The sequence below is a fragment of the Centrocercus urophasianus genome, unplaced genomic scaffold (assembly GCF_019232065.1).
Source record: "Centrocercus urophasianus isolate 14NV4802_14NV808 unplaced genomic scaffold, USGS_Curo_1.0 seq_10, whole genome shotgun sequence".
NCBI classification, from domain to species: Eukaryota; Metazoa; Chordata; class Aves; order Galliformes; family Phasianidae; genus Centrocercus; species Centrocercus urophasianus.
This window is the reverse complement of record NW_024884142.1, coordinates 98,553,928-98,575,788: the sequence shown is the minus strand read 5'-3', so window position 1 is coordinate 98,575,788 and position 21,861 is coordinate 98,553,928. Positions and strand designations below refer to the sequence as shown.

The 21,861-nt window shown below is 44.2% G+C and overlaps 2 protein-coding genes across 4 annotated transcripts in view; one reads left to right on the top strand and one right to left on the bottom strand.

Annotated features, from left to right (window-relative positions):
• Positions 1 to 21,861, top strand: part of MACROD2 (mono-ADP ribosylhydrolase 2) — an 839,235-nt gene that overhangs the window by 85,202 nt on the left and 732,172 nt on the right. The gene's annotated exons all lie outside the window — the stretch shown is intronic.
• Positions 8,989 to 20,097, bottom strand: FLRT3 (fibronectin leucine rich transmembrane protein 3). Its single transcript, XM_042810731.1, has 3 exons — positions 20,024 to 20,097; positions 13,470 to 14,162; positions 8,989 to 12,356 (listed from the first exon to the last, which is right to left on the bottom strand). Exon 3 carries the CDS (start codon positions 12,314 to 12,316, stop codon positions 10,373 to 10,375), a length of 1,944 nt encoding a protein of 647 aa, XP_042666665.1. The 5' UTR covers positions 12,317 to 12,356; positions 13,470 to 14,162; positions 20,024 to 20,097; the 3' UTR covers positions 8,989 to 10,372.

Here is a 21,861-nt window from a genome sequence, read left to right as displayed (position 1 = left end):
GCATTGCTACAGGTGAGATGAGGTAGCCCGGTGCTGTCACCTCTGTTTCGTTTTCAGACCCCTTGGCAAGCAAGGGGGTTGAACATCTGCAGTTTTGCTTGATCAAACAGCCCCATAATGCTGCAAGCAAAGAACAAGGGATAGCTGAATGCAATTGAGGTAGCTTAGTAAATTAGTATTAGTGTTGTAATTTGCATTGTCTTTACTTTCGGATTTCAACTATTTAGCAAAAATTACTTGGAAGGGCCATTAATTTTAGCATAGGATTGATGATGCTATATGTAGGAGAACATCTGGCTACACGCTTGTATCTTTATTTTAAAGGAAAATGCTTGATGATATATAGAAGATCTCTAAGATCATCCAGTCCAACCTTCCACCATATTTAATGTGAAGACAAATATAAACCATTGATAAACTTTTCTGTTTCAAGGAAAAAAGGAGAAGTAGAAGATCCAGTCTTGATATAAAAGCCATTTGTGCTATGGCTGTGCATATCGTGCTTTGGAGAGCACTGTTAAATGGAAAAGTATTGTAGGCTTTGCAGAGTGAAACAGACTGGCTGGTCTGCTCTTGCTTGCCTTTGACTATTTTATAGATGTTTTCATGCCCTTAGTACATCTTACGTTCCTGTGGAATACTGCCATGATTCCTTTTGTTGCTGCTGTAGTTCAGCTAAGAATTACTGACAAGCTGTAAGGTTATGAGATTGCATGTTCTAAGGTTGCCAGGACTTTTAAAAATAATCAGTGAAGAAACAATATTGTGAAAAAGCCTTAAAACCTTTTTCATTTTCTGAGCCTGGAGCAATCTTCAAGAGCTTCTGGAGTTTCTCACTCGAGTTGAGCTATGGAAGTTGGTCTCTACAGTGAGCAGGAGGGATTTTTTTTTTCCCCCCCTTTTTTATTTCCTGCTAGTTTAATTCCAATGTGACATGCCTGCAATTGCCATCATTACCTTTCACCATACACAGAGTGTTTTTTTCTAAGCAAGTGCAATGATTACACCTGCAAAACTGTCAGTTCAACAGCAAAACCCCCAGCACGCTGCAGTTTTCAGGCAACCTGCGCACTCAGCACATGGTCACATATCCCAGGCGTGAAGTAATGAGCAATTCTTGGAGAAATTATTGAAATAGGCAAATCTGGGTCAGCCTGGAGGAGGGGAGGAGGGGACTGGCACCACGCTTCTTGCTGCTGCACATGTCCTGCACGCTGAGTGGGCAGTGCTTGCACTATGAAGGTGCATTTGCTCACACTGCATCATTCGCATAATGCCCCCAGATAATCTTGTTGCTCCTCTTAGTTTTTCTGTGAATAGATAGAAATAAAGAAAAATAAGTTGGCTTTCTGTCTCAGCAGTGTTTGAAGGTCCTTGGAGGAGCAGAGGAGCGCTCACTTGTTCTCACTGCTGTTCGGACCGAGTTCCTCACAACACAGCCTGGATCCGCTCAGCCCAATGGCAAACAGCAGGGAGAGCAGCACTTTCTTTTATTGCTTTATAGCAGTAAACTTCAGTAATCGCTCATTTGATGCTGGAGGATAAATGCAACTGGCAAATGGCTCTTGGTCAGACTTTGTGTTCTTTTATGCTCCTTCTGCTTGCTGTGAGGTTTAGGAGGCCCACTGATTTGCACCTTTGCAGTTCTTGTCCCTGTTATTGCATTTTTTTGCAAGGAAACAGGAGGTGTGGCTGTCCACTGGCCAGGGCTTGCAGAGGCTGCACTCCTGGTGAGGACGTGCTTCCCCATCCCTACAGGCAAGTTAGCGGGCTGCCAAACATGCCAGCAAATGCTGTGGTGGCACTCCATTTCCCAGCGGTGCCTGGCATGGCCATTCTCATCCCTTCAGGAATGCAGACGGGGGAGTGAGAGGCAGTAATGGGGCTCAGGAAGCAGCCTGGCCACGGTGTGAGCAAGGAAGCTGCTACTGGGAGGGGCATGGAGCATCTTTATGTGCCATAGTGGCTGTGCACAGCACCTTGAGCAGCCTGGAGAGGGCTCATGCCCTGCCCCTGTATCCCCTTGTGCCAGGGGACCTCAGTTACCGAGGCACTGGCTGCTCCTGTGTTCCCATGCTGATGGCAAACGTTTTGTTCATCATCTCTTATTTCCCACTGAAATGGTTGCATCAGCTAGTTGCTGCAGATGTATTATCCAGACCAGGCTTTTCTGGATGGATGCTTCACTTGAAGCCTTTTGAAGTGCTGAATCTGTTTAAATTGGTTTGGGGATATTATATAAAAGGATAAAGTTAGTCTTCAGTAGCATGAGGAGAAGCAACAATAGGTAAATGGTTTTTTTTGTTTGTTTTTTTTGTTTTTTTTTTTTTTAAATTTAAAACCCAGCAGTATTTAATGTGACAGAGAACAGCATGAAGGAGAAAAACAAAACAAAACAAATGATCAGTTCCCTGTCAAAAATGTGCAGATTGGGGCAGCTCCCATTCAGTGATAGATTGCAGCTTAGATCCTTAGATTAGAGCAGCTTGCATCCTTTGATTTTGTACCAAATCATGGGGTTGAAGTCACTTTGATAGATTCCTTTGGAGGATTTTGTGGAGCATGGGTTTTTTGGGGAGTCTGTGGAACAAGGAGATGGGTTTCTCACCTTGCAGGGCCACCAGCTCCATGCTGCATTGTGTGTTAAGCAAACCTGTGCTTCCCAAAGCAGTGAGATGCTCCTCAGTGGGATGCAGAACATGGTCCTCCTACCAGCTCCCTTCCAGAAGCTGCAGGTGCTTTGGGGAGCCAGAGGTATTCTTGCATGGGGCCTTTTGTCAATATAGCTGGATTCGTGAGGGTTTTTTTTGTTTTGTTTTGTTTTTTCTTCCATGAGAAAATCAAGTTCCTACCTGCAATTTACTGCAGCATGATTCTTTCCCTGATTAGCATCTTAGTTTAATGGATCTCCTTCCTTTCCCTTTCCTCCTCTCGGTAGCATCCTAAAAGCTAAATTGGCAAACCATTTTTTTTTTGTTTTAATACTTAATGCCTGAAAAGATACAAGTGCTTCTTAAAAAAAAAGTTGGTTGATACACAGGGAGATGTTGACAAACTGTACTGTTCAGACAGTTCTTTACTTCTATGTAGAAAGGGTATTAGAATCTATCAGGAGGCCTGGAGGAAGAAAAGGCCTTCAAGAAAACGTGAGTGTGATTGCTAGGATTGGGTATGAATTCAAACAGCCTAAAGGTTAACCTTTTTTGTGCAGCTGAAGCTGGGCATTACTTCACAACATCCATACTTGAATGCTGTGCCACTTGTTTTGGGGGCATTATTTAAGGCCTAGCATAAGGAAGTGATAGAGCTCATGGCTTGGGAGAGTTGCTGTTGGTAGTTTTGTTGGAGGATGCAGTGTGCTCCTCTCAGTGCCTTGGTCTGTGCTGAGGGATGTGGGGAGCAGCTCAGTCCCAGCAACTGCTGGGTCCTCTGGACAGACAGCCATGAAAGACCTGAGGGCTTACCATGTAGATAAGCAACCAAGTGGCTGTTCATATTTTCAGCATTGTTTGGTTCTGAGAAGTAGAAATACTACTTTGTGATCTTAACCCTCTGCCTAAGAATTCTTAGAGGCAGCGTTGTGAGTGGCTTCTTAGGAATATCTGATTTTTATCATTGTTTTTTTTTTCTTCTCAGCATCATGTATTTGTAAGCTCAAGTAACAGCTGGTGATTTCCACGGTTAATATGTTGGGATGTGCTTTCCTTGGCTTGAACAGCAAACTCTTAAAGGAGATTTTCACCCGTTCCACTGTATATGAACAAGTGCAATTAGCAGCGAGGAGGTTTTTATATGCAAATTGAACGGTTGTGTTTACTGAGCAAATTCTCTTAATGAGCCTAGTTTAAAAAGAAAGGGTTAACAAAGAAAAGAGAACTATAAAGGAAGAAAATCTTAGATGCTGTTACAGCCTTGGTGACGCTGCACCTTCCTGACCCATCGAGGTACCAGCTTGAACTCCCTTGTAGCCAAACCCCACTCAGTAGATAGCTTGGGGAGCTGAGCAGGACCAGGGAATACAGGTTCTTTGTGTCCTGGCCTGTAGATCGTTACTGCTGTCTGCTGTTACCACATCGGGGGAAATGAAAAGGTTATTAGTGGGCAGGATTGGTAGCGTCCATTAAGGTGCTGCCACAATAAAATTAATGCTTTTCAGACATTAGGCACAGAGGCTCAGCGTGATCGGCTAATGCCCTAAAATTGTGTTTACTCACATGGTTAGCACTTACCCAGGATTTGGCTTTCTCTCTGTTAATGAGCTCCTGTTCCCTATGGGCAGTCAAGTACCCATCAGGTTTCAGAAATAAGCGTCCTCAGTGCTTATTTGTGAAGATCATTGAAACCAGGTAAACAAACCGCAACCGAATGGAGATTCTGCAGGTGTCCGCACTGCTGTGTGCTGTTCAAACTTCAGGGAACAAAATACACAGTTTGGAGTTGGCTTCGTACTGGAGGAGTCCAGGGCAAATAACTTCTGTTGTTAATTAACACGAGGGATGAGCGTGTACTACAGGCTGTCTAAAGGAGATGAAGAGAAGGTGCTGCATGTACCAATGGAGTAAGAGTTACGAAGTGGCTTCCTAAATCCTCTTCTTGTCCCAGCAGCTGCATTCCTGAGCAGAAGGTTTCACTTTTTGAAATGTTATTTGATTACTTTCCTATTGAATCTGTGGAAAAACAACAGTTTCAAGCCTGAAAAGCATTGTTATAAGAGCTGGGAAACTGAAGTTTGTGGGATGCTGTTTTACCTTTGCTCACCACCCCAAGCATACGTGCACTGATGTGCTACAAGTGTTAAATTGAAATTTTCAGACAGTTCACTTTGATGTCCAATTAAACTGAAAGACTGAGAGTGAGATTATTTATGCCATTCAAGAAAATCAAGTCAACCAAAACAGAACAATAAAAACCCATTAAAAAAACACTCCTAAACAGAAGGAATCCCCACTCCCCAGCAAACACCTGCTTTCACATGGAAGTCTAATTGCCAGGTGGGCATTTATCAGAGACAAAGCCCAACAGAGGAAAGGGTACTACGTGAATAGGGTGGGTATTTCTGATCTTATAGATCTTTGATAATATTTAGTTTAAATGAAAAGGTTCAGCTATGCATAATGCATGCATAATTTAATCCTGTAAACGATGCTCCTGTACTTACTGATGTGAGACCAAGGGCAGCCCCTTGGTTTGAACAGCAGACCCTCCATAGCTGTGGCTATAGATAGGCTCTGCTTAAGTCCCGCAGGGGTGAGCACTGGGCTCTGACCTGCTCCTTGGTTTGGGGACTTAAGAGGGCTGCTCAGGACACAGCATCAGCCTCTATGGATGCTATCAGCCCACTTCAACAAGTCAGATTATTTAATTAGCCCTATTAAGACACTTCTATTTTTATAACTTATTTATGAGTGCTCTTGCTAAGCTGAAAGGTCCGGATTCAGGTTTCAAAAAGTGTTTTCAGCTGTTGGTGGTGTTAGCAGTCTTGGGAGGTTTTATACCATGACTCCATTGCGTTTTCATCCTAAGAAAAAGCAGAGGCAGCAACAAGTGATGGAAGTCTGCTGATACACACTGGTCCTAAAATCCTGTTCTTTGGGCCTCAGAGGTACTTGTGACAAACCTTTGCTTAGAGGTGTGTGTAGAATGGTAGGATGCTGCAGCGCTGCACTGATAGTCAGCTGCTGGCCGTTGCCATCCCCTCCTTGGAAGGGGAATGGAGTTGCTGGCTGCTTGCACCTTGGACCCCTGACAATCCTAGGAGCTGCTAGAGGACAGTTATTTGGCCTAACATCCGTATTGTTGAAGTGCTTTGGTTGCCACACTGGGTATGAATGTTCCCCAGCAATCATTAAAGCTGCAGGAAAACGAGCATCCCGATGGATGCTGGTAAACGTTGCTTTGAACTAGGTGCTGTGCAGCTGTTTTACTGAGATATATTTTGTTTTTGTCTACATTTTTACAAGGATCAGGAAACAATCTGGTGATTTACTGTTGAGAATAAATCCAGTGTACATGTTCACCAAAAAAGATTATGTGTCCAGACTGATACACAGTTATATCTTCAGAGGGCTTGAAACAGCTCTAATTTGATTGTTAGAGGAAAGCTCCTTCAGCATCCCCCAAATTAAATTCATTTACAAAGACAAAATAGACTTCAAAGCATAAAATTTTCCTGTCTGGTTTCAGTGAATCATCTTTCTTTCTGATGAACCACTTCTGGATGGAAGAAACTCCCCAGATATGGAGTCAGTAGACGCTTTGTAAAAATTGCAGTTGTAAGTGCTGGCTTGTGGCTTGAAGCTTGTTGTTGTGGTGACACTTAGGAAACAGTTAATTAAACAACGCTCATTCCCAAGGTGATCCTGAAGCACTGTGTGCTGAACGTGCCTCTGTGGGTTTGAAAGTAAGGTTAAGCTGTTTGGAAAGCAGAGGACATCCAAGCGAGTGATGGCTCCATCCAAAACCAAAAGTAATCTGGTTTGGAGAAATAGAGGCATTTGCCAGTCCGTGATCGAAGATTGTGGCCAACTGCAGCTGGGACGAACACACAAAAGGACACCCTCTTATTTAAGACAGAAGTCTGTATATGTGCTCATTGCGTTACATCATCAGTGAGTTATTTGAATAGTAAATAAGGCTTTGTATTACTTTCATTCTTGCTTTATTGCATTTGCTGCTCTACACAGTATGTACAGCATTGGCACAATATAGCTTGCAAGCTAGCTAAAGCATTAGCAGAATTGGTAACGGTGTTCCAAAGCCATAATGCTTTGATTGTGCTACTGTTAAAGCCAGGAAAAAAACAAAAACACAACCCCAGATCCCAACAGTTGTTTGCGTTTCAGGCTGTTGTACAGAGTTAGGAAGCAATAGCTTAAAAGTGAAGCAAATGTAGTTTGGAACTTACTGAGATGAGACAAAATGAATATGGCTTCCAAAGTACCTGGGGTTTTTTTTGGTGTCAGCATTCAGAATAAACAGAACTGTGAATAGTATAAATCAAGAAAAGGAGCAGTAATAAGGAATGTGAAAGATACTGGGCTTAAATTAACACAGAAGATGCTGATTAAGTTCACTCCGAACAGGGGTGTAGGCTGTGTTGAAAAACATTTCACTCCTTGCTCTGAAATTAGATATTTAGCAGCACGCTGAAATAACGTGGATTTTAAAAGTTGAGATAAACTTAATGTGGATTAATTTTATTTTGATAAATGAGTATACTGCTGAATGAAGTAGTGTGACTTGTCTGAATATACAGCTGTCTAATGGAATGGATGAATGGATGTATGTACTGGTGCTAGAGTGTACTGCATGCTGTAACTGGAGTGTTAGGTTAAGTAGAAGATTCTTGAGAGATGGCCATGACAAGCAGCAGAAATTTTTGTCAATATCAAAAGAAAAAAATACAGACTTCAGTTTGAAATTAATCTTTCACTTGCCAAATTAACACAGCTTCATATTATGCGTGTTGTCTAAAAGTTGGCATAGACCTTGAAGATCTTGTATGCGTAGATGTGCGGTGTTTTTTCCATTGACAGCAGCTGCTGTAGGACACCAGCTCTGCCTGCCAACCTGGTCTGCTTTTCCATAGAGCCTGGCACCATTGCTCCAGGTTCTCATCTGCTTTCTGGTGGAGGTAAACCTGGAACAACTGGGCCAGCTTGTTGAAGTTGCTTTGGATTTGCATATTACTGTCTCATATTATGTACATTTTATAAGAGAAGTCCTTGTAATTTAAATTGACATGCAATTATCTCCTCAAATGATGACTTCTGCTAGCCCACAGGATGTCTGTATGGAATCATCTCAGTAATGCAGGTAGATGGTGTGCAGTGTTATTAAGCTGCCTCTGGCTGACCCCAGGAGAAGCACAGGAAAAGTATTCATGGGGTTTTCTTTTATCCTTTCCAAAGTACAAGTTTTGAGTCAGCTACAAGAGAGGTTTTCATATCAACAGCTTGAAAATGCAGCAAAACCTTTTTGATTTTGCTATTGGAGTGCTGATGGCAAAGAACTAGTAATCTGTTGCCAGCGAGCCAGCCATTAAATGTATTTCAGGTATAAGGGTCCCAGTATGCTAGTTTGCATGAAGAAAAGCAGGTCAGTCTTCTCTATCTGGATTGGTCTTCCAGAATGAAATGAGTCTCCACATGCTTGTCTTGGCGTTCTCTCCCTTCAGATTTGTACCTGATGAGAAAGTAGAGCAGAATAGTCCTGCTGAGTGCATCTCCCAGAGCAGCACAGAGCTGCTCAGCATCGTGTCCCCAGTGCATTGGCACTGTGGATCCAGCCCGTGTTCCACGTGAAGCACAGGTGGGACTGCGAGAGGTCAGTGGTGAAGCTCAGAGCTGCTCCTCCACTTCCCAAAAACTGGAAACCGTGGCATGGAGTGTTTGGAGAGGAACTTCTCTGGCCACATCTGGTAAATGAAGCTGAAATGAGCTGTCTGTTACTGGCAACTTGGTGTCTGTGCAGGCAGATGGACCTCTGGCAGGAGTCATTTGTTGAGTGACTGCTGAAACCATCAGTATTGGCATCTCCTGTAGTTCGTCCTGTCATCTTCCACCCCTTACTACTCCTGGAGAAACAGAGAGGCTGAGCACTGCTAAAATACTCTCAAAATTGAACTGCATTTGGTATACATTCTTTCCTGTCCAAAATAACATCCAAAATATTAAGCATTTGTATGTCCCTCTACCTTTTAATTGGTGGTTTTGTTGAAAAAGGTCTGAGAGAGCTGTAACTGTAATTTCCCTTCCTTTCCTTTTCATTACTGATACAATTGGAAGTTGTTAAAACTCGCTATTAAAAGTAATTAACAGTACAGAAACCCAGGAAGTGTGATACCATATTGAACAAAGTAAAAGATGGAACTTAGGACCTGAAAAATAGTAGCTTCTGAGTGGCTTTCCTGTCAGTGCACCTCAGATACGTGGCGTTACTCTACTGATCTTTCAACTTTATTCACCAATGAGACCAGTGTTTGTCATATTTAAGTTATGTACGAAAAAGTGGGTATTTTATTTTTTTTTTTAGGGTTTTTTGTTTTGTTTTAAAAAACTTGATACATGTAGCGTTGGATCAAGGCACATACAAGACCGGCCAAAGGGCGTACAATGCACTTTGGTTTTTAGTTGAAAAGACAAATGATTATGGCAACAAAGTGTGGCTTGGGGTTTAAACATGAAATAGCATATAGTCCAGCAGGAAGGCAGAAAGAAACGTTACTTTACAGATTTAGCAAGGAATTTCTGGAAAACTGTGAGAGTAATGGGCAGTATTCCTGACTGTAATGGCAGTACAGTTAACGCATACCTACAGAACGTTTAAGTATATGCTTTAAAATATCTGCATTCCCCAATTTTCTTTTGACCTGGGTGACTAAAATTTATGAGACTGCTTGCCTGCTTTTCGTCCACTTTGTTTTCCTTACCAAACTGTACTTCCAGCCCTTCTGCTGAAGAACAGTTGCTCAGTGTTCTCCCTGTCCCTCTGCCACTGCCTTCCAAATGTCTGTGGCCATCCATCACCATTTTCTCTCTAACAGACCGCTGGTGCTGATAACCAGAAATCCATCCTTACACCCTGTCTACCCCTTGGTTACTGGAGCCTAGCGCATTTCTTTAGAATTCCTTGTTAGGAATTTTGTTACGCTTTCTTCCAAGGGTCAGTTTTTTCTTTACACATGCCAACAGTTTAAGTCTCATGCATGTAATTGATTTGATTATTTTCTTTTTAGATTGGATTTCACCATTGTTGGATGGATGTGTCCAGACAGCTGATATTGCCCATTACTACACGCATTTTTGTTTATTGAATATTGTCGTGGTTTACAGATTTAACAGACCCAACATTTAAGTTCTGTGAGTTTTTGCAACCACTTCTTGATCTTCCTGATTCGCCAGGTTTAACATTATTTTATTAATACCAAAGTGAAAAATGGCCTGTGCTTACACTTACAAGGATCTCAGATGAATGTTCTGACTGCTCAACACGGCAAGAAAATTCACTTTCACAGTCAACAAGTCATCTTACTCAGTAGAACACAAAAGTTAAATGGTCTGTAACTTCAATATTAGCAAGGAAAATACAGTACAAATTACTAAAAAATACTAAAATATAGAATTGTGGTCAGGTATCCCCACTACATTAATCGCAGCAGTAGCCTGAAATTTGAAACTTTTAATAAAAAGTTCTTAAATATAAATTATATGGCAAATGTACAGTACATTGCTTTGTCAGTCTTTAATCCAGTGTTTTGCAGTAGAACAGCAACCGTTAAAAGTCAGTCTTTTCTCTTTTTTTTTTTTAAAAAAAACAAACAAACAAACAACAAACCAACCAAAAGCAAACCAGTCTTTCATGTCCTTCAGTATCATGAGTGTGAATGATCTGAATCTGGAATACCACTGTCTCTGTAGCTCCTGTTACTACTGCTTTCACTGTGGCTGTTCTTATACAGATTCATGCCGTTAGGGGGGAAAATGGTGTGTATTACAAACTCCTCCTTGGACACCTGGTCGTTGGTGATGGGTATCATCTGAAAAGAAGTCTCCCTGATTTCTAGGATGGAGTTGTCCTTCTTAGTGCCCGCCTCAGCATAGTCATCCTTCCTCCTGCGCCCCTTGCTGTAGGCGCAGTGCCGGGAGAAGAGGGCCCCATTCCTGTGGACGTACCAGCACACCAGGGCCAGCAGTGCCAGGGCCACCAGTGCCACCGCGCCACCAATGATGGCGGCCAGAGGCACGCTGGAGTTCTTGTAGGGCTCCTTTTCTTGCTCCCGGTTGAGTGTGGTTGTCGGGTTGTACATCTTGAGGGGAGCTGTCTCGGTCTCGATGCATTCAGGTGTCTCGTCAGAGAGATAGATGTTGCTGGTTTCCATGGGGACCATGCACACACGGTACGGCGACTCGGGTTCGAGTGCTGTAAGCAGATAGTCGCTCCTGTCCCCTGTCACGATGGTTTCAGTTATAGATCCAAAGGCAGGGCTGTGGCCCATCTTGAGCCAGCTGAGCCGTAAGGCTGTCATTGGCAGCGCAACTTTCCAGGAGATGTGGATGGTCTCTGTGCTCACTGATTTCACGAATATTGTAATGATCTTGCGTACCGGGCTGGCCGTGGTTCTGTAGTTCTTGTTTAGGTTGGGGGTCTTGATGTCTGGTTGTTTGGTCACAGAAACCGGCCAGTGTCCCTGGGCTGGGTACAGTGTGTTGGGTACTGCGGTGGTGATCTGGATGGTGCTCATGTCATCCTTACAGTCGAACAGTTCCGCGTTGAGGTCTTTGATAGCCATTCCGCGCACTTTTTCTGGTGCTTGGCACATCAGCCCGCGTACGTTCACTTTCAAAGGCAATGACTGCAACCAGTCACGGACCCACTTCATTTTGCACCCACAGTGCCAAGGGTTGTTGCGAAGAAACAGCTGAGTTATGTTGTCCAGGTCATCAAAGACGCCCTGAGGTAAATTGCTGAGATTGTTATTGGACATATCTAGTCGATACAACTGCCTTAAGTAAGAGAAAGCATTGGGTGGCACATGATTGATATGGTTTTCTTGAAGATAAAGCTTCCTTAGGTTTGTTCCTGGCAAATTTACTGGTGCGGCTGTAAGTGAATTGCGAACCAGTGACAGTTCTGTAAGATTGACTAGATTCATGAAGACCTTGTCTCCTAATCCGTGGTTATTTAGAAGATTTCCATCTAGAACAAGGCGTTTTAGATTTGTAAGGTCTTGAAGGGACAGCTCTGAAATTGTGGAAATACGATTATCATCCAAGCGTAGCTCTTCTATTGTTTTAGGCAAACCCCAGGGAATGGTGCTAAGGTGATTTCGAGAGAGAAAAAGAAGTCTGAGATAGATGTTGTCCCTGAAAGCTCCATCTTCAATGCTAACAGCGGAAACAGAATTATCATCCAAATGCAGTTCTTCCAGATAAGGAATTTGTGAAAGCGAATCATAAGTGATGGTCCTTATATTATTCTCCTGCAAATGCAGTTCTTTGACGTACTTAGGGAGGTTAGTGGGGAATTCGTCTAGGCTGTTGTGGTATAAAAATATTCTTTCAACCCTACGCAAGTTCTTCAGTTCTGATGGAATCCCAGCATTATTTATTTGATTGTTCTGAAGGAAGAGGTTAGTAGCATCCTCTGGGATTCCTGTAGGAATAGATGTCAAATCGCGATCATTACAATATATGAAACCCACATCACAGCGACATACTGATGGGCACGATTTGGCAGTGACAGAATAAGGTGCCATGTCAAGTAACAGCCCTATTTTAGTCCAAATTAGGAAGACGCTCCAGGGTACAGTAATCATGGTCAGGAATGATGAGATGATGAGTTCTGATCTTCAAAATCTAAAAACAAACAAACAAACAAAATTATCCAGATCATCAGCGATGAAATGCAATGAAAATTTGACTTCAGCATTACAGAAGACATCTGACATACAGAACAAAAATTCAAGTCTGTAGACATTCTACTTTTTCTACATACATCAATAACAATATTTCTGCTTTTGCTAATTCAATTAAGTTAATAGACTATTCTGAATAGTAATTTAAAATAATATAACTAGGCATGTCTGATCTGTGAGTGGTTTGGTTTAACCAAGAAGGCTCCTTCTGAAGATTCCTCCCCATTTCACATATAGAGGCAATCTTTGTTCGCACATACCAGATAAGTACACAGCTGAAGTCAAACCAGAGTTCAAGTAAATCATTCTATATCTGAAAGATAAGAAGTAATTCCTAAGCCAGCTAACTACCTAGAAGCCCTTAAGTGAACTATAAAACCCTTACCAAACCCAGAAGTTCAGTGGTAGCTATTCTAGAGGTTCAAGAAAGTCCTAGTGGCATGGTACAAAATGCAGATGAGAACAGAGCCCAGCTCCAGATTTTTTTGGGTTTTTCTGGGAACTTAACACCACATGGTGCATTTTACAAATACTGCAGCTTACTCTTCTTGTTTTTCAACCTGGAATGTTTAGAAAGGTGAATGTAACAATTGGCGTGCAGCTTACAAGCCAACAGAGCTGTCTGAGCTGTGGCTTTCTAGTTGGCTGGATGGAATATTTCATTACATGCTTAATTTCATGTTTAAATATTTGTCATTCTCAAAAGTCTTCTTGCTAAGCAGTACACTAATAAGAGACTATTTGGCAGGTTTAACTACATTTTCACATCTTATTAGTTCATACTGTGCAGGGTGGGATAATATAAACTAACTCTTGAGACTGAAATTGTACTTTGCACTGGTAGTGTGTTTGTACACTGAGCTTGGGTAATTAGCATTTTTATAGGTTTTAAGACAACATAATTCAATTACCACTGTAATTAGGGTGGTGAAAACTTCTGTAAGATGCCCTATGCATTAAGCAGTGTCATGACCCTTTCTCTTGTGGGTTCATATATTAACTGAACTTCATTCTCCAAGGCATGAAAAGGAAAACAGATTCATATTGATCCTACCGTATTTAAAGGTAAGAGTAAATTTTGTGCTTGAGGATATCCAGCAAACAAATTCCTCTCTTGCTCTTATACTTCACTCCATGGACGACTTCTCCGTCGGCCGCCCCCTCCTGGTGGTGCTCGCTCCCAGGCACTATGCTCCAGGGGCAACCCAACAAAGATTTACCATGGTATGTAAGCACACCGGCCGAGAAGCAGAAAAGCTTCAGCTTCTGTTTCTGTTCTCGTGTAAAGTCTGTGAATGGAGAGCCTCTTTTGTTTGGTTTAATGCCTTTAACAAGAATTACTTTCTTTGTAACTTGTACAAGCTCTTTTGTGGGATGCAGTAGCTGGGAGGTTGGAGCTTGAGCGCCGCGTGATGGAAACTATTCATTATGCTGGGGCCTGAACAAGGATCGCCTCTTCAGGAGGTCAGCAATGGAGGTTTATCTCTGTCCAGAGTTATCCAAGGATAAACTTTGTACAGCAGCTACATCCTGATACATCCACACCTCTCAGAGAGGACCATTTCTTAACACTTCTTCCCAATTTGTAATGCAGGAAAGAATTCCTCCTGTGCTGCACGCTGAAGCCGGTCCCCCAGCTGTAGGAATGTTACACAATTCAGGTGGTCTTCTTCATAAAAAGACACCAAAGTGTTAATTCCCTTTACAGAAAACTCCTCTTTAAAGCTTTCCGTGAACTCTTAATTTCCTGTAAAAGTAAAAACAAACAGAAGAAACTGTAATTAATAACAACTGCTGGACACTATTATTCTGTTGTATTCCATTCCCATGTAAATCATGCTGTGCTTACTGTACAAAATCAGCACATGGTTTTATCCCAATACATCAGTATTTCAGCAAAATGCAGGGATGTTTATTAACAGCTTTTGCTGTTTAGTCTCACGTGGTTGCCATTTTGCTGGAACAAATCTTTTCCCTCCTTCCAGCAGCAAATGAAGTCATTGTGCATTAACGGACAGTACCAAAGTCTTTGCAAATGATGTTTTCCCGCTCGAGGACAAATGGCAGTCCTGCCATGGGAGGACTTAACGTGGTTGCTTGCTTTTTGTTTCAGGCAAACAGAAGTAGATCATGAACCTCTCTTTGGTATTAAATTTAAAATGAGTTAATTACCAGTCAGTACTTGTTGGATGAACGAGGAGAAGTTTTCACTGAAATAGAGAATTAATGTTTCACATGTGCATCCTGCTGTTTCTGCGTTGTGGGCTAGCTAGTAGTCATCTGTATCAGCTTCTTGAAAATGGAGGCATGTGGGTTTTCTCCATAAAATGTGCTCAGTGTGCCAAGCTGTCTGAACTCGTGAGCTACTGTATTTGTCATTTTGCTCAGTGGAATCACTGTTTAGATTGACATTTTATTAATTTGATTTTTCTCACTTCACAAATAAAAGTAGCCTCGGCTTTTCTTATTACTTGAGGAACCATTTGGCTGTTTTTAAGGACAGAAAGTATGCAGTGAGATACCGAGTCTCTGTTCCCTGAGAGCATGTAGGCAGTATCTGTCTGAAATACCAGTGGTTAAGTCTGAAATCAAATCCTCAGTACTGAGCATGGTCCTCAGCACTGAAAAGCCCTGAAGAAACAGTGGGCTGAATAAGGCTTGTGTAACTCCCTTCATGTGGGCATAGCTGGAGCTGCTTCTGGGCCATCATAAAATAACAGAGCTGAACAAAAGCAGTTTCTGCTTTAAGACTCTTTTGTAATTGGAAGCAGGCATCACGAAGTCTTCGTGCAGTACTTTCTACTCCTGTAGCAACAGATTTGCACTGATAAAACAATTATTTTCATACATAAAACTATGGTTTTCCTCTTCAGCAGCATAAAGATGAGCATTTGAGAGGAAAAAAAAATAGCAAAACCAAACCCATCCTTGTGATGGTGCGAGCATTCCATGAGGGAACAGTAAAGCCTCTGCTCCCCTGAAGCTGCTATAATGCTTATCTGAGGGTTGGTTTTCTGCTTGTTTTTCACCTTGCTTCAGCAGTTGTGCAATGAAAATTGTAAACCGAAATGAGAGACATTCTGTAAGATGGGCAGAATTAAGCATCTAAAGATACTCTTTACTTTTTAGTAAAACTAAGGTTCTGTGTGGGTTATAAAGGAATGCATGTTTTTTTTAGGGATTGGTTAATATATGCAGTCAGTATTAGAAAATGGAACAGAAAAAGCTCCACATTCTTTGAGATTAAGCAGCATCCAATTTCCTTGGTCTGTATCATTCAAGTGTTTGTGGAAACTTAAGTCCAGGATCTATTCCCAAAACTTGGAAATGAAACAGTTGCTTAAGAGCTACATAAAAATAATGTGTCTCATAGGAAGTAATGCGAAGTTGTGACAGAGGACATTTTCTGGGAGTTGTGTGGTGAAGTAAGAGTATAAATTTGTTGTTAAGTAGGCCTTTGAAGGCTTTGAGTCACTTTTAAGAAGCTGAAAAAAAAAATAATCTCATAAATTGTTCCTCAGAACTTTTAGAGCTGTTAAGTAGGCTGTAAAAAAAACAAAAATGAAAAAGGCACGTTGCTATTGATCAAAACTATCTCTAGTGTGCATACAGACACGAGAAAGTTAAGTGCATTGGCTTTACCTTTCTAGCATATAAACAGCTTCCTCTCTGCCCCGTCTGATTGTCAGCCCTTTGCTTATTGCTGCCATTATAATAGCGGTAATGTGTGGGATTAAAATGAAAGCACTAAAGCTCATTAAGTTCTTGGAATTTTTTTTATCCCTTCTCTCAAAATTACATAAAAACAAGGGAGGAAAATAAAAGCAGGTCTCTTTGGAGAAGATGATACTGTTTCAAAAATGTGGATTAAGCCCGTGCCCCCCACTCCCTTTTCTGAGGGCAGAATAGTTTTCTCCAGGTTCTGATTGTTTGATATCTTGCACTTCCCTTTTATATCTGGAGCCACAGCTGAAAACAATGTTTTTGCATATCAAAGGCTCCAGCGATCTGTCTGCACAGAACGGAATCCTGCTGCCCTGCTCCAGCCCTCCTCCTCCCATCCCGGCCTGGGATGAAAGCAGAGGGGACCCGCTGGGTGTGCAGGTCCCCGCAGCACCAGCATGGGAGGCTTCATGGACACATGGCTCTGAAAGGAGCCATTAATTTCGAGCAGAGCAGGAAAAAAAGATGGATTTCAGAGAGTGCATTCTGAAATTCATTTTTAAATGACTTTTTGGTAACAAAAGTAAGGAGGGAACAGCCGAACGGCAGCTTTTGTGCTTATCTTCATTGGGAGCTGAATATATTTTCATGAACTTTGCTGAACTGTGTGGTTAAATTACTTTTCCTGGGACATTGTGTAGGCAGCCGTGTTACAGACAGCGGGGATGCCCAGACCTGCACCTCGACTTATCGCCGGGCTACAGCTCATTTTGAAATGGTAAAAGCAATTTGCACTGCGTAAGAGAAAATACCAAAGCACAGAGTATTTATTGTAACACGTGGTATACAGCTGCCCTGCCTTAAGGAAAAAAAAAAGAAGCAAAAGAAAAGCTGTAAGTTTTTCTAAAAACGGTGCCAAAGAGATTTCTTCTTTCCAAGATGTGATAAAACCTGACTAACACCCAGACCTGGCACTTCAGGTCCCACAGTGCTTACTTTAATCCCCATCTGCCCCAGCATAACCAGGAGCTGGCTGCTAACCCCCACACAACAGGGCACAGGGACAACTTTCACCCCATATTTTTAGGTAGTAAAGGACAAGAGTAACTTCAAGTTATTAGGATACGCTTATTGACAAGCCTAATGATTTTGCTTAACCTGTGTACTAAGACTGCAGAATTACCTCTGCATTTGTTATGATCAGAAACATAAAATGCACTTGAAATACCACTGGACCCATCCACTGCACGTGCTGCCAGGTTAGTTCTCAGAGGTCACAGCTCCTCTCGGATAGTTTCACCAAGATTTCAACACAAGTTCCACGGTGCTAATCTGTCCTTAAAACAATGCACATGCTTTGGTTTTTTCAAGTGTATTACTCAGACTTAGTTGATAGTGACAGCAAAATGCTTTCTAAGCACCCTGTCTAGGAGCTGAAATTTCCACGATCATCATATTTCAGGAAGGTGCCCCACTCCTTTGTTCAGTGTGAGGCAAGCACAAGGTCCTCTGCCTGTCTTTTCCAGGGCTAAAGAATGCAGAGGTTTTCGTTAAAGTGAGAGTAAGCTCCCCAGGTCTCTGTGCTTTGGTGAAACGTGCTTTATTTTTTTCCTCTCGTCCAAGAAGGTTTTATTTATTTTTTTGCTTATCCCTCCCCCTCCATCTTGTGTGGTAGCTGAATATAATATTGCCTTTGTCCTTCCAGTTCTCACGTGCCTTAAAAATGAAAAATTTAATGTGTTCTTCTCTCTAATGGGATTGAATCTGACTCTGAAATGGGTTCCGAGTGGAAGCTGAACTTCATGCCAAAGGTGAGCCAAGGCAGCATCTGCTGCAGAGGAGGGAGACTGACTACGAGCGGTTCAGTGGTTGCTCTCTGAAGTTCACTTTTAAAACCCTTCCTGGCTTTGAGGACGTTGGCTCGAAGAGCACCGTGCTGCTGCGCAGTGCTGTGCCCTGCAGGGCCTGCCTGCTCCCACGGCCAGGGAGGGGGAGCACAGTGCTCTGCATCGTGGTGCTCGCCCAGCTGGGCCAGGGATGGCTGCTGGGCTCTCTCTGGGAGCTGCTGTGGGGGTGAGGCATTTGCTTGCGCTTCAAATGAGAGAACAGGCAACAAATGCTGCTCTGCTTCCACGGGGAAATCACTGGTTTTCCCTCTTGGCAAATTTAGGTGGAATTATACCCTGCACAGAGTCCGTGGTGCAAAACGTTAAGCGTATCCAAACCGTTACTGAAATACCGCATACAGCTGCCGTACAGATTTGTTTCTTTCCTCTTTTGTCTGCTCGCCTACCGATGACCAGATTTACTGCTCTGATCTGAAAACTTGACAAGCTGTGGGGCTGCCAGGCTGCTTCAGTGCATGCAGTGAGCTCTGTGCAGCGCACTGTGGGCACGGCCAGCCTGCACCGAGCGAGCCGGGGCCTCTTATTAAAAATACACGTAAGCAGTCGCCTATTAATTCTCCTGAGCCGCCTCGTGCCTCGAGGTGATTAAAGCAAACCTCGAGAGCTCCCCGGCCATTAGCAGGCAGGCTTCCTGCTGGAAGGAGACAAAGATGGCCATCCACCCACTGAAGGCACTCGGAAAAACAGCAGCGCAAAGTTTGCAAACTCCAGCAATGCCTCGGACGGCTCACCGGTGCCTTTCGCGCTACCTTTCCACTCTGTGCTACCGCTTACAAAGGGAAAACGAAAAAGCAAAGCCCCACCAGTGCACCTTTATTTGATTCTCGCCCTGAAACGTTTGCATTTCATTTCCAAAGATGAAAGCTTGGCTGCGACTTTACTACGGAGTTTTTTGCCCGCTGGGGGGTGGTGCACGCTGCAAAACGGCGCTGCTGAGAGCCACCAGGCAGAGGGCTTTGCTGCTGTCCAGTTCTCCCTGCTTTAATTACAACAAAGTCTCCTGCTGAGAAAAACAGAGGCGGCCTCCAGCGGGGGAATTAAAATAAAATGAAATAAATTATTCTTTCGGGGACTTTACAGAATCTTATTTCCCGTGATGGTTGTATTAACTGTGATATTCATCCATCCGCTCCTTCCCCAGTTAAAATTAAAGGGTATGAATGCACAAAAAAAAAAAAAGAGAATCGATATTCGAATGCACACCGAAGCCGGGCACTGCTTTTGCCGTATGCGAGGAGCAGGGAAAATGCATATACCGCTTTGGGAAATGGTGAAACGTGGCTGGAGAAAAGGGAAAAGCTGCGAGAGGGCAATCAGCACGGCCTCGGCAGCTCTTAAAGTAACAAACAGGCTTCAGACGAAGCCCGGCGTACCTTTTTCTTACAGAACATTCGCACACCCGAGCAGAAGCCGGGCAGGCTCACGGGGCTGGGGAGAACGAGAGACCGGAGGGGATTTTCGGGTGGAGGGGAAGGGCTGGCAGCGCTCACAACTGTCCCCGTGTTCGGCCGCATCTGTGCGTTTCGCAGCACATCATTCCTGCCTGCCATCGCACGCTCGGCTCGAAAAACGCATTTATTTGGCTAATTCAAAGAAATGTTCATTAAGACGCCATGTCCCCGGGCGGCAGGCTGGGGAGCGCAAGCGATGCTTCTGTCTTATCGGGCAGCGCGTTTCAGGCGAGGAAATGGGGTTCAGAAAAGGAATCGCCACTTTAAGTCTACTCGTTTTCTGCCTCTCTCCCGACTCCCCGCACGACGCCGGGATCCCGGGCCGGGCGGCCAGGGGAACAAAAGCCCGAGGGCAGAAAGCAGCGCCAGAGCGGAGCGCGCAGCCCAGCGCCAGCTGCGGGAGGCGGGCTGGGATCTCGGGGAGCCGCGCAAAAGTTGACGGCAAGTAGGGACGGAGCGCGGGGGCCGCGCGGCTCTGCTCCCCGCCGGCGGCTCCGAGCCGTGCCCCCTCCTGCTCCTCCTTCTTCTCCCTCACCCCGCGGCCGACCCGCGCGACTCCCGCGGAGGCAGAGCGGAGCAGCGCTTACCTGCGGTGCGCGGGTTGGACGTCGGCTGCGGTGAGGCGGCCGCCGTAAATCCCACCGGCGGGCCGGGAGCGGCGCGGCCAGGTGCGGAGCCACGAAGAGAGGAGCGCACGGAAGCGCGGGGCAGCCGCCGAGCTCGCCCTCAAGTCGCGGCGGCAGCGGGCAGCCGCGGGGGCGGGGCCGCACGTCAGCGGGGGGCGGGGCCTCGGCGGGAGGGGCGGGGCGGGGCGCGGCCGCTAGGGGGAGCAGCAGGCGGCGCCATAGCCGTGCTGCGGGAGGGGCAGCGCCGCGGGCCAAGGGGAGCCGTGGCGCGGTGCCCGTGCGCCCCAAGGGCAGCCGTGAGGTCGCGGGCGGCTCGCTTCGCGCTCGAAGTTTTGGCTTCTCTGTGAGTAGTCGGAGCGGTAGTGAGGTGTAGAAGCGCTTAAGGAAAGAAAGTAAAATTTCAAAGCACTAAAAAGTGAGGAGTTCGTGGCTCCTTCAGGGTGCGGGTGCTCAGCACAGTGTGGTGGCAGAGCTGCCATGTGGTGAGGGGCCGTGCGCTCCCAGCTGCTTTCTCACCGAGCCAGGTTCCCTTTTATTCATGGATAATCAACTGGCAAACCAAACTGTGGGCTTCTTTGCCGTGTCCCTCTTTCCTGGCTGGCAGCATGGAGGTGAGCTGTTTCCCCCTCCTCCATCTCAGTCTTGTGGTCCAGCTGCCAACATGGGGGCTGAGAGGACAGCAAGCCCCCAGCATGGCACCAAGCCCCCAGCATGGTGGCTGACCCCAGCATGGTGGCTGACCCCAACATGGCGGCTGGCCCCAACATGGCAGCTTCTTGTACCTCAGCTGCATCTGTGTGGGTGTTGAAGGCTGCAAAGCTGAGCTCTGTTAAGGTTAAAGGGAGCTTAATTTCTCCCAGGCTTGTGGAAAGTGCTGGAAAGTTGTGCTTACTGAGTAAGTTTTGAGTATTTCAGCTCTGTTTGTTTGGCTTTTGGCGAAACCGAACATCAGGTGGGAAGAGTTGCAGCTCACCTTTTTATAGGAGGAATTCTAATAGATTTTTGAATGCTGCTTGCCCTGTGTGGTGTTTAGGTGTTCTGTATTCATTCAGCCAATTTAGAAAATAAATAAATAAATCCTGGGTTGATCTTCCATGACAATGGGAAAAGGATATTTTTTCTTTATCGTTTCAATTCTGATCTTTCTCCAAGGATGTAAAAAACTCATAAGGAATTGACTTTAAGTTGAGGTACAATTGTCAGTCAATTGTAGAGTCCTGGCAGAGTGAGCTGTGCCCTAATCTGCTCAGTGTGAGAAACTCATACGTTGTAATGTGTTTGCAATGTATTTTACACACCTGTATGCCTATGTATAAGCCCATGTTATACAAACTTAGATGTGCCCTGTGTTGCAGTGTCTGAGTTCAGATGTTTGGGACACAACCGTGGGCAGGAAGCATTTTGAGATTCTCTGAGTAACCTGCAGATCTTTTAAATGAAATTTCACTGAGATTATAGCTTTTTTTAATTTTAATTTTTTAATGTATGTTTGGTATTTCGCATGCCCGACTTAATGCATTAGTTGCCTGGTGTTACTGTGGCATGCTGCTAAAACTGAATGTATAGCTCTGGGATATTCACAGAGGTCATATATGGTACTCCCTCAGCTACCTCGTGGTGCTGTTCCAAGGCTGGCACAGTGCTTCCAGCAGCAGTTAGAAATAACAGTAAATATTCCTGGAGAATTCCAATGGGCATGTGAGAGATAATGAGATTTTACCAAGTCACAGCTGCTTTAAAGTACTGAAAGGTTTTTCACATGTTGTCGTAAGCATATTTTTGACTGTATTATTTTATGT